Genomic DNA, 12,973 nt, shown 5'->3' on the forward strand with positions numbered 1-12,973 from the left:
AAAAAAAACAAATTTTGGGTTGTTGCCAGAACAGGAAGAGAGGAGAAATCTTCCAAAAGAGACAATATAGTTCTAGTGACAACCAGGGATTTCTCTCACTTTGTAGGGATTTCCTCCAATTTCCTGTTTGGGCAATGGGAGGGGAAGTGAAGGGAAATGTCGTCAATTGGACACAGATGGCAAATAAACCTAACAGTCATAACTCTCCATTACACTATCCAAAAATGAAAAAACAAAGTTGTTTTATGTTCTACTCTGATAAAAAAAAAAAAAAAAACACCTTTACAAGCATTCATGGTTCTATTGTCTGCAATGACTAAAAATGATATATGTTCCATTTTTAACCCTGCTCTAGTTTTCAAGTGAAAGTTGGGCTTTACAGCTGCCTGATTGCTTCTATGGACCCTGATACATTTCCCCCCTCCGCCATGTTTGCTGGGCTCAGTTATCCCACGTACAGGTCCAGAACCCACATGGCTGTTGCTGGATAGAAAGGGAGATCAGTGAACATCTGTTCACCGATACAAAAAAAAAAAAAAGAGACACCTGTTTAGCCCACAAACTGGCCACTGTGTTTCACAAATTATATATATATAATTTTTTTTCTTTTTTGTAAAATGTTTTAGCCTTTGACCTTGCCTCCAACAGTGGTGGTATTTTGTAGCCTGTGTGTCCTTTGCTGTCTCTTGTGGCGGTATGCGTTTTTTGTCTGGCACGGGAGCTGTGATATGCTAAGGGAGATTTTTGTCTCCTGCTGTAACCCCCCCACCCCCTCGTCCTACAGACTTTGTGGAGGGGCCACCAGCATATCGGTGCCATGCTCCTACACCCATTGGGTTGCGCTGTCACCCAGTCCCAGTGCAGTTTGTCATTTTGGACGGACGGGAGTCCAATGCGCATGCGTACTCCCACTGGCAGCGGACACCTCTGTGTCGGCGCACCAATCCATCCTCGCATGTCGTTAGGGGCGGAGCGGACCGGACCCCTTTGGGGATAAAATTCAGGGGTGAGACATAGCTGAGATCACTTCCTTCACTCACTATGCACACCACAGAGATTTCCATTGTTGTTCAGCCGTTTGTATAGCAAGGTAAATACACTCTCCCCACCCTAGCACTCACCTGTCGCTTCATCTGCATTCCCTGCACTTTTTTTGTTTCATTTAAAACACCGCTTTTCACACAACCCTTTTCCTCTTTTCTTACTATAGGGGTAGATTTCCCAGACAAACATTTTTTCAGGATTTACTTTCTTACCCATGGTCTCTATGTCTGCTCCATTATTGGGTCAGGTTAGTTCACATTTGTTTCTATACAAGCAATTGTACAACTTTTGTCTACTCTACTTATGCTAGAGTATACATGCTCTCATACAAAATTATTATTACATTATACAACTTTATGTTCTTCTTACTAAATATGGCAAATTATTGAGACAAATACATTTATGTTTACAGCTGATATCTATCAAGTTACATACTGAGACAATTAGGACCATTTACCTTCATCTATGCCATGTCTGCCACCTGGCATCCCCCCTGGGGGTACCCGTGTCTGTCTTAACCCCTCAGCTCCCGTGCCATACTCTGGCTGCTGCTGTTCAATTGGGGATTCAGCGATGGAAACCCTGGTCTCGTTCATTGGTAAGTATTGGGCCGTTTTGCTCTGGCCCATTTTGTCATTGTGCTTACATTTACCACTGTGGCACATCTTTTTGTCTATTTAGATATACTTCATCCGCATCCACCCCTGATCAGCGAGCAATGATCTTGCGAAACGCTCGTCGGGTTTTCTGATGCGTGCATTTGTATATACTGCATTGTATAAATGTTTGTATCAACTTTATTTAGTCTCTTCATTATGTGTAAATTCATTGTCTGAACGAATATGCTATATTAGTGGTCATCAACCTTGTCCTGTGTGCAAAATAACTGAAATACATCACAGGTGATATAATTTGCTGCTCAGTGATTGCAGTATTCTACTCTACATCTCCCCAAGGTAATACATAAAACATGGCCTATTAGTGGGCCCTGAGGACAGGGTTGATGACCACTGTGCTATATTATCCATGTATGCACATTAATTTTAATAAACATTTATACTGCTATTACTCTTGGTACTCAGTGGCTAACTGTGATCACCTCATTTAAAGTCCCAGGGCGACTCTTTTTTTATATATATGTATATAGGGATGGACTGCAGACCTTTTATTTTGCATCTGTTCACTGATCTCCTTTAGCTGGTAAGAACCTGGTAGCAATGAGGATTTTGTACCTTTCCGTTTTTTTCAGCCACTGCTGTGACAGTGGAAGACGCTAATGGAGTCTGATCTGTGCTCCATTAGCTTCAGAGTAAAGCAGGGGACATCAGGGGTCTCAAGTGCGAACATGGTAAAGTAAAAATACTGTCACTTATGGGGCTATTGGTCCTCTAAGTGGATAATTCTATGGCCATTATTCACAATTAACACTATACTGATGACTTTTAAGGTCATCGCCAATGGAAAATTTGGGGATCTGAAGACTGTTGCCATTTCACAGATGCACACAATTCCAAGGCTTGATATGCTGGGTATTGATACTCTGTGCAATTATACCTTTTATATATCCACTTGGCGCCCACCCACAGTAAAGAGCAACCTCTGTAGGCAAAGTGACATACCTGTATGTTGCTGCCCACTTCAGGGTTTAGGGCACGTGCACAGATTGTACAAAACAGGAGCCTATCAACAAGTCCTGGCCAATGATTTACGCCCAGGACCTGCTGATTGGCTGTGTGCAATCACAGCCGAGAGCTTTGTGTTGATAAACAGCACAAAACTCTGTACAGAGGGAAAGATTTGTCAGTTTATCATCCCTACAAAACAGGGATGAGGAACTGAAAGATCTAGTAGTAAAATCAGCACACTTTATACACATTATGGCACACCTTTAACCCCTTAATCATGTAGAAGTTAACCCCTTCCCAGCCATTGTCATTAGTACAGTAACATTGTAGAGTATTGATCACTGCATTACTGTCATTGGTGATTCCAGTGGTAGTTAGTTATTTCCCCCCAGCGTCAGTTTGTGTAAAGCCTCATACACACGGTCGGACTTTGTACAAACTTTTCCGTGGACTTTTGTACAAAGGGCGTGGTCCACAAGTTTGTATTGCATACACACGGTCGGACTTTTTGACAACAAACACGAACGTAATGACGACACTTCAAAAGAGGACGTTCAATGACTCCAGCGCCACCTTTGGTGAACTTCTGTATTGTAGTCTGATCTTTTGCATTGGTTCTGAGCATGCGTGTTTGTACCTTGTACAAAAGTCCGATGCTTTTGCGTACACACGGTCGGACTTTGCTCCATCGGACTTTTGTTGCCAGAAAGTTTGTCCGTTCGCACAGCCAACAAAAGTCCGATGAAAACAGAAAAAGTTTGTCCGATGGAGCGTACACACAGTCGGATGTTGCTCCAAAACAGCTAATTTGCATGTTTGTTGTCAAAAAGTCCGACCGTGTGTACGGGCCTTTAGATTGTCTGCCGCGCGATTGTAATCCCATTAGAAGTCGCTGATTGTCACCATTAGTAGTATGAAAAAATAAATAAAAATCCAGCAACTTTCATTCAAATCAATCAATATACACTTCTTTAAAAATCCATTAAAACATGTAAAACATGTAGCAGAATACATTTGTCAAAAGAAATTAAATTTTTCATTTTTTATTGTATAGGTTTTATAGCAGGAAGTAAAAAATATTGGGGGGTTATTTTTTATTCAAAATTTCTGTCTTTTTTCATTTATATTGCAAAAAATAAAAAACCCAGTGGTGATCAAATACCACCAAAATAAAGCTCTATTTGTGAGAAAATTTGTTTTATAAATTGCATTTGGATACAGCGTTGCATGACCGTGCAACTACCAGTTAAACTAGCACACTGCTGAGTAGCAAAAAATGGCTGGTCATGAAGGGATTAAAATCTTCTGGAGCTCAAGTAGAAATTTTAACAAAAAAAAATAAAAAATTGGGATAGACTGTAAATGGCATTTGTTAGTTTGTTAATAGTATTTTTTACTGGAAATGAATGATTGCGCCAATATTGTGCAACACTTAAAATAGTGATCGTTTATTTTTATTTTTTTTTCCAGGGTCTCTGCATTCAGAAAACATATACTGCTTGAGGTTTAACCAATCTTCAGGCCTAAACATTTCATTTAAATATGTGTGCAAAACACAAAGAACAAGTCTGGCAATGGTGGGGTTTGATTTCAGGTTGCCCATTGCAGCCAGTACTTATTCATTTTTCAAATGATCTACCTCTAAGCAAAACCTATTCAAACTCAATCCCTCAGATGACCTAATTGGCTTCCTCAGAAAAGCAGCTCTGACAATCGCTCCCCAGAGACTGTTGCCAAGGGACAGATTACAGAGTTCTAATAGGCAAAGGAAACAGGAGAAAGTGTCAATGGGTGGGAAGTCCTATTAAGGCTCCATTCACACCAATGCATTTTTACAGGAACAAATTACATTATTTTTAACATTGGCTCCTATGGAACACGTTCACATGAATTCATTTCTGTGTGTTGGCATTTTTTGGAAAAAGTTAGGGATGTTTTTTAAAGACAAAACGCTACATTTTTTGCGTTTTTGGTTCAATAGACTACAATGGAGAAGCTGCAGAAAAGCAAGTAGTGCGGTTTTATAAAATATTTTTTTTTTTTTTTTTTAAACAGTTTCACTTACTGATCCTCTCCTCATCCTGTGACTGGACAGTGAATAGAGAAGCTGCAGGTTGACAAATTTAGCTCTCCATCTGATCTCTCCTATCAGCATTCTTCTTTCACTGCATCACACCTAGCTATCCCCTTGTGCTGCTTCTCCTTCCTGCTCTGAGCTCTGCTGTACAGTAGACTGCCTATATTTAGCTAGTTACATTGCTTACATCTAAAACAACAAATTTAATGATTTAGTCACAAATACAGAGTAACCCCTTTCCCACCAAGTGTACATATACGTGTGTTGCACGGTACACTCCCAGCACAGAGACTGGGTTGTCCTTGAGGCTGGGTTCACATTGCAGCGATGCGGGAACGCCGCAAATCCACGGCGGGTTCCCGCATCGCATACCTCCCGGCGGCAGTTCACACTGCCCTATGCGAACTGCTGGGAGTGTCAGTGAAACGTTAATGACACCCCCAGATCAGTTCGCATATCGCAGTGCGATCTGCAAACTCGGACAGGAATCGGATCGCATGGTGTGAACACCCATGTGATCCGATTCTGCTGCAGACCAAAAAAAGGGTCCTGTGCGAGTTGGGCCGTGTGCGATGCGAATTCAGCCATACTATCTGTATGGCTGAACTCGCATCGCACAGAGATTGGATGTGATTTGCACTGCAGTGCGGTGCGAATCACATCCGTTCTCATAAACCGCTGCAGTGTGAACCCAGCCTTAAAGCCCCAGGTCCAGTACTAACGATCGGTAACCAGGAGACCCAGTTCCCGATCACCTGATCACTGTGATAGCCTCTGATTGGCTATCACATTGATCAGTCACTGTACAGCCAGCCCCTGTGTTTTCTCCTCTTTAATGGAGAAAATACATATTTATCTTTTTTTCTCCTTGCTAGAGAAGAAAAGTAAACAAAAAAGTGAGTATAAGGCTGGGTTCACACCGCTGCGGCAGCGAGAACCGGATGTGATTCGCACCGCACTGCAGTGCAAATCACATCCGATCTCTGTGCGATGCGAGTTTAGCCATACAGAGGGTATGGCTGAATTCGCATCGCACCCGCTGCAAACTCGCACGGGACCCTTTTTTTGGTCCGCAGCAGAATCGGATCGCATGGGTGTTCACACCATGCGATGTGATTCCTGTCCGAGTTTGAAGATTGCACTGCGATATGCGAACTGATCTGGGGGTGTCATTAACATTTCACTGACACTCCCAGCAGTCCGCATAGGGCAGTGTAAACTGCCGGCGGGAGGCATGCGATGCGGGAAAACGCTGTGAATTCGCGGTGTTCCCGCATCGCTCCAGTGTGAACCCAGCCTTAAAGATCAAAAAAAAAGAAAGAAAAAAACAGTCAGATCAGTATTTGGGTCAAAGGTCAAGGTCAGCGTATTCCAAGTAGAAATAAAAATAAAATCTATTTTTAAATTAGGATCAGTTAGATCCCTTTCACACTGGGGCCGCGTTCACGGTAAAGTGATGCTAATTTTACCACTGTTTAAGTGGCACTTTTAACCCCAAAGAAGGGGTTAAGAAAATTCCGTGTTGTGGTGCTTCAGAAGTGCTGCCCATTCATTCCAAAGGGCAGGGTTTTTTGGGAGCGCTAAATACATCGCTCCCAACCTGCCCCAAAGATGCTGCTTACAGGACATTTCAGAACGTCACACAAGTGTACCGCCTGAGTCCAGTCACACTGGAATGAATGAGAGCCTATTTCCAGCACTAAAGCGCCTGAAAAACGCCCCAGTGTGAAAGAGGTCTTATTGTCAGTGTGTTTTAGGGAGGGTAAAAGCAGAAGGAACACTATTGTTTCTGGGTTGTACTATGGGTACAAAGAACAGTCACATGTGGTATTGCTGCGATCATCAGGAGTAGGAGAATTTATTTTGGGTTGCTCTTTGGATGTAGGTTGTGGTAATAGCAAGAAATCTACAAATAAAGTTTAAAAGATGAGTTTTTCTTTGCTATTAATCCCTCGACGCCAACAATACGCAGATATGACCACTGGACTGGGGCTTTGTTCCATGACGCCATATATCTGCGCGTTTGTGCTTCCAGAACAGAGACCAGAGTCTCACGGAGATCCCTGAGTCCTGTACTAATGATCAGGACCCAAAAATCCTGGTTCTGGGTTACCTAATCGCTGTGATAGACTCCGATTGGCTATCACAGCGATCAGTCACTATGGAGGCACACCCCTGTGTTTCCCTCTCTCTCTTTGTGTGTGAGTAGAGAGGAAAGATACTATACATTGTATCCCTCTCTCTCTTCCCTTGCAGAGAGAAACATAAATACAACAACAATAAATAAAGAATAAATACTAAGAACAATATTTGATCTGGGTCAGTGCCAGGGTTAGTGTTTGGGACAGTTTTTAAATAGCATTGTTTAAAGTGGTTGTAAACCCTTACAAACCACTTTGACCTACAGGTAAGCCTAGATTAAGGCTTACCTGTAGGTCCAATAAATATCTCCTAAACCTATACAGAGATATAGGTCAGGAGATATCCATTACTATTTACTACCAAATAAAAGCCAAATGTGTCCTGGGAAATGAACAAGGTATCATTTAGTGGGGAGCTGGGCTCTAACAACACATGACATGCAATGAGAACACATACCTCTCAACATTTTGAGATAGGACTGAGGGACACCTACTAACAAACGTATATAGGCACAGGACACGCCCCCTGCCACACCCCCTTAAAGGAGAATTAACCAAAAAAAATAGTTAATTAAATCCAGAATGGCCTTTGTTTACCACTACTATTCATTTATATTAGCGTTTAAATTTCACAAATGCATCCATTTAGAATTTGGATGAAAGGTTTAGCACTGGGAAACACTTTTTGAAAGATAAAAAGTGCATTTTATATACAACTATATAGATCAGACCAAAATAAGGGACAAATGAGGGGGGAAAAGGGACATTGCTCCAAATGAGAGACAGTCCGTCAAACCAGGGACAGTTGGCAGCTATGAGAACACATGACCTCTCCTCACCTGTACAGCCCAGAAGATGTGACCGAGCTCCTTCCCCGGCCATGGTCGTGTTAGGTCCCTTCTATGGCTCACCCTGAGCTGAGCCCTGCGCCCAGTACTGCTATAGGTGCCAAGTATCAGAGCCAGCACCAGCGCCACCAACAACCCAGCCACCAGCTTCAGCATCTTTCCAGGAATTAAACACATGCAGAGTTCTCTTGCTGGCCCCGCCCCACTCCTGACAAGACAGCTTCAACGCTTCCGCGTCTATCACTTCCGCCCTGTTGACAGCTATTGTTCCGTCAGAGCTGGCCGTCGTTCCGTCACTGTGACGGAACGTCACTTCCGTTACAAGTTTTGACGGCTCGCCTAATCTAACGGAACACCACCATAGCGAGAACAGCCCAAGAGGCTGCAGACTGGAGCTCCACTTTTTACAGGAAACATTTGTCCTCCACTCCACTTAATTTTTCTTTTTTTAAATGAACTTTAATGCAACAACATGGCATTAAACACACCTCTGCTAGCCGAGGGGCGGGGCTGACTTTGTCAATACCACATTTTCTTGGAAGGACTAGTGGCTATTGTAACAAATGAATGAGTGCCCCTAGCGGCCGACTGAATGGAAGTTCACCCCTGGTCACATGTCTGCCGGAAGGCGCGTCTAAAGTCGTAAACCACACCCCAGCTGCTTGGCTACAAGGCGCAGTGTCGTGCAGAGTTGTGATATTGGTCTGGGAGCTGAAATGATGGAGGGAGCTACAGGAGGAGAACTGAGGGGAGAGGATATTCCCAGCCTGGTGAGAGCTGACCCATGACACTGTGCTATATTACTGTATGTTGTGCTCAGGGCTGCAGCCTGTGCTGGGAGAGTGACAGCAGAGGAAATGGAGGGTGCAGGAAAGTCAGGGAATTCCCTGCTGGAAGACTTTCATTTCACTCATAATGTCTTCCCATTGTATATCTTTCTAATCTAGAGCAACGTTTACAAAAATGACAATCTACAGTGTGTATACACACACACACACACACACACTTTTTTTTTTAATTATTATTTTCTATTGAAGTGAAATCAGCAGCAGAGCTATGGGGTGTAATATTTACAAAGCTAACACATAGATATATGTCACATCTCTAGGTTAGGTTACGTTATGTTATTTCAAGTGATCCCTCATTTATGCAAACCAGGCACGTTTCACACCATGACGTTGGGAGAATTCCTAAAGCAAGCATAAAGCGCAGGGCCCGAGGATGCAGAATGGTGGGATAGCTGGTGAGAAGCATGGCTGTGGTGCCCCTGAAAGCCAGATCAGAAGGCCGAAGCCTTTTCCTATAAAGCTGACCATACATCAGTAAACCTTTTTGTGAGAAAATGTTGTTTTCATGATGTTTATTTGATTTAGTGGGCTCAAATCCATGTTCTGCACTTTGTGTAGTGAAACGACCGTGGTCCCTTTTTTTTTTTTTTTTTTTTTTTTTTTTTTTTTTTTTTTTTTTTTTATAGCTACCAAGACATACAAAGGTTTGTATAAAATAAAAAATCTTTTATTTGGTAACTTGTAAAAAAAACATATAGCTACAAAATAAACAAAGGGATTAAGATGCTCAAAATAAGCTACTGTTAGGTGTAGTGATATAGTAGTTGTGGATGGATGATAATTAATTTGATTATTACTATAATGTGAGTCATTTCCTGCAGCAATCAGTTATTCCAGAGAGATTCATTTATTGCAACTTCAGAAAGTCCATAAAATATTTGCAACAGATGCAAAATCCAGCAGAGTAAATATGACCACGAACAGTAGCCTTCAGAGTACCATTTGTCCTAGACCAGGGATATGCAATTAGCTGACCGCCAGCTGTTGCAAAACTGCAAGTCCCATCATGCCTCTGGGTGTCATGCTTGTGGCTGTCAGTCTTGCTATGTCTCATGAGACATTGCCCCGATGCGCGGCTGCAGAGATCGGGCAATGTCTCACTGCCTGTGATTAGTGCAGTTCTGCGCCGACTTCCTGGCGGGCTCTGCACGTGTTCCATGCGAACACGCCTGAGCTCATCCCTACTCGTGGGACTTAAAGTTCTGCAACAGCTGGAGGTCCACTAATTGCATATCCCTGTCCTAGACTATTTCTAGACCTGTGGCCCTCATCTTCATGGAGAATGAAAATACTGACTACCAGCTTGAATCGTCCCTCTGAAATAATAGTCTGACACTTGGGGGGGGGGGGGGGGGGGGGTTTCTGCTAGGTCAACCCGAAATACTTTTTGATCTTATTGTTAATCAAGGTGAAAAGACTCTACTTGTAATTATTGGCAATAGCCTCACATTAGTGATTACCATGTAAACAAGCCAGCATTTCCATGAATATCCCCTAAAGTCTAATTGCCATCCATAAATACTACTTCTATGGTCCTTGATCATCCTTTTAGTATGTAAACAATGTACCCTTTGATTAACCTCCCTGGCGGTATTCCCAAGTGTGGCTCGGGGTTAAATTTCAGTGCCATTAGCGGGTAACCCCTGAGCCACACTTGATTGGATTGCATGATCCTGGTGCAGTGTACTTACCTTTTTCTCCAGGATCCTGCGATATCCCCCGGTGTGTCTGCGGGCTCTGTCCTCCATCCCGATATCCTGTGTGCCAGGTTCCGTTCCCTGTGAGCATAATGGCACATGGGGGCGAAGCCTGGCAGCAAATTCAAAAAACGTAAAATTCATAACACATACAGTATACTGTAATCTTACAGATTACATTACTGTATGAAATCATTTCACATGCATTTTTTCCAATGCCCTGCATGCAGTCTTATATTGTACAAACTGTTCTTTCTGCCTGGAAACTTGAGATTGTCCATGGCAACGTCAAAAGTGGTTTTAGACCAACTAGAACACAGCAATAGTAAATTAGAACACTTGCAGAATTGAGCGATTTAGTGAATCGTGGGGAAATTCATTTTATTATAATTTATGATTTTTTTTTTTGTTTCAAATGTTATCATACCTGGGATATGTACTAGACTCTCTTGTTTGGACTGATTTAAGTGTTATTGCTAAGAATTACAGACCTACAATATAAAATGCCAAATTTCTATGCAAAACAATTGTACCACTTTGAGACACACAAATCTGACATAATCATGCTGCCAGGGAGGTTAAAAGGCCATTCCTCACATACAGTACCTTGAAAAAGTATTCATACCCCTTGATATTTTCCACATTTTGTAATGTTGCAACCAAAAACAAGTGTATTTTATTGGGATTTAATGTGATAGACTAGCGGTGCCCAACCAGTAGCCCGCGGAGCCCTCTGATGTGGCCCGCGACCTCCTTCTGTGGAATGGCGGATTGGCAAGCCCAGATTGTGGGTTGCAGACCCGCCATTGCAGACCATCTGTGTTTTTAATGAAGCTGGCAAAGCAAGCAGCTGTGGAGCAGAGCTGTATAAGCTGATGCTTCCTGTACAGCGCCGTTTCCTGCCACAGACGGAGTAATACCAAATGCACTCTGCCAGGGACAGCAACAGCAGGTGATACCTGAATGGAAGACTGTTATTAAAGGTCAGTTTTTACTAAAATTGCAGTGTATATATGGGCATATCTGCGCAGTGGTTACTGGGCTTCTTTCAAAATGATCTGCAGGTGAAGTGCATCTTAAAGTGGTTGTAAACCCTTACAAACCACTTTGACCTACAGGTAAGCCTAGATTAAGGCTTGCCTATAGGTCCAAGAAATATCTCCTAAACCTATATGGTTTAGAAGATATTTGCCCGAAAACAGGCACCGCTGTCTACGGCACATGCGCCGTAGACAGCGGCACACTGAGGGCGGCATTCTCAACGACGGAGCTGCCGCGCGTTTCGGCTGCCGTGCTCATGCGCGGAAGTGACGTCATCGCGGCTTCGCCGAATGACAGCAGCAGAGCTGCGAGACCCCACCAAGAAGATGGATGCGGCGGACTACAGGGGACAGCGGCGACTTCACTGGCTCCCGTGTCAGGTAAGTGACACATAATGGGCTACTATGCGATGCATAGTAGTCCATTATGCTTTGCCTTTGCAGGGAATGAAAGAGGAAGTAAACTCATCAGGGTTTACTTCCTCTTTAAGGTTACCTGCATTGAGCCATAGACTTCTGTTATTACCTGTGGGTTTGGTGTGCTTTCAGAAAGTGTATTACACCTGCAGGATATAATAGAAGTCTATGGCAAAATGTAGATAACCTGCAGGAAAGACAAAGGTGCACTGCGCAGCATTAGTGTGAAAGGCCCCTTTCACACAATCGGTCCGACCCAATCGGACCCTCCATTCACCTCTATGAAATGGCAGATGTAAACAGATTTGTCTCCATTTACACCCGCCTACCTCCAATCTGATTCGCTAATAAAAAAAACCCTTCTGTCTGGGCAGATCAGATCGGAGGACCCATAGAGTAGAGCGAGCTGTGTCCAAGTCCGCTCTGCATGGACCTGTCATCCGCCTGCTCTGCTCATTGTGGCCCGCTACTGGTTACCAAGTTGCTTAAGTGGCCCTCGATCTTCAAAAGGTTGGGCACCCTGTGATAGACCAACACTAAGTGGCACATAATTGTGAAGTGGAAGGAAAATGATAAATGGGTTTCAAATTTGTTTACAAATATGTGAAACGTGTAGTATACATTTGTTTTCAGCCCCCTTTACTCTGATACCCCTAACTAAAATATAGTGGAACCATTTGCTTTCAGAAGTCGCTTAATTAGTAAACAGAGTGCACCTGTGTGTAATTTAATCTCAGTATAAATACAGCTGTTCTGTGAAGCCCTCAGAGGTTTGTTAGAGAACCTTTGTGAACAAACCGCATCATGAAGGCCAAGGAACACAGACGGGTCAGGAATAAAGTTGTGGAGAAGTTTAAAGCAGGGTTAGGTTATACAAAAATATCCCAAACTTTGAACATCTCGCAGCACTGTTTAATCCATCATCTGAAAATGTTAAGAGTATGGCACAACTGCAAACCTACCAAGACAGGCAAGGTAAAGAGTTTATAAAGGGTAAACATTTTTTCACCTTAATGCATTCTATGCATTAAAGTGAAAAAAGTCTGACAGTGCCAGCCCTGCCACCCCCCCCCCCCCGTTTTACTTACCTTACCCCTTGAAAGTCCCATGCTCTCCTGTGACATCCTCTTCGCCGCTCAGCCTGGCCGTTGATTGGCTAGAGTGGATGGATTGAAAGCAGCGCAGCCATTGGCTCGCACTGCTGTCAATCACATCCAATGATGCGGAGCGCCGGGG

The 12,973-nt window shown here is 43.2% G+C and overlaps 2 protein-coding genes across 5 annotated transcripts in view; one reads left to right on the forward strand and one right to left on the reverse strand.

Annotated features, from left to right (window-relative positions):
• TMEM62 (transmembrane protein 62) overlaps window positions 1–7,954 on the reverse strand; it is a 78,653-nt gene extending 70,699 nt beyond the window's left edge. The window contains exon 1 of the mRNA XM_077464556.1: window positions 7,727–7,954. Coding sequence (XP_077320682.1) covers window positions 7,727–7,912 — 186 coding nt within the window. The 5' untranslated portion in view covers window positions 7,913–7,954. The remainder of the gene's footprint in view (window positions 1–7,726) is intronic.
• A 165-nt stretch (window positions 7,955–8,119) lies between these two features.
• The window catches only part of UBR1 (ubiquitin protein ligase E3 component n-recognin 1), a 251,758-nt gene continuing 246,904 nt past the window's right edge, over window positions 8,120–12,973 (forward strand). Inside the window, exon 1 of one of the 4 annotated variants that reach the window (XM_077464559.1) lies at window positions 8,120–8,505. In XM_077464559.1, the coding sequence (XP_077320685.1) occupies window positions 8,452–8,505 (54 nt within the window). In that variant the 5' untranslated portion in view covers window positions 8,120–8,451. The remainder of the gene's footprint in view (window positions 8,506–12,973) is intronic. The other 3 variants (XM_077464560.1, XM_077464558.1, XM_077464561.1) reach the window with 3 other exon arrangements.

Source organism: Lithobates pipiens, unplaced genomic scaffold, assembly GCF_037356315.1.
Source record: "Lithobates pipiens isolate NorthernLeopardFrog02 unplaced genomic scaffold, aLitPip1_a1.2 Scaffold_30, whole genome shotgun sequence".
Classification (NCBI taxonomy): Eukaryota; Metazoa; Chordata; class Amphibia; order Anura; family Ranidae; genus Lithobates; species Lithobates pipiens.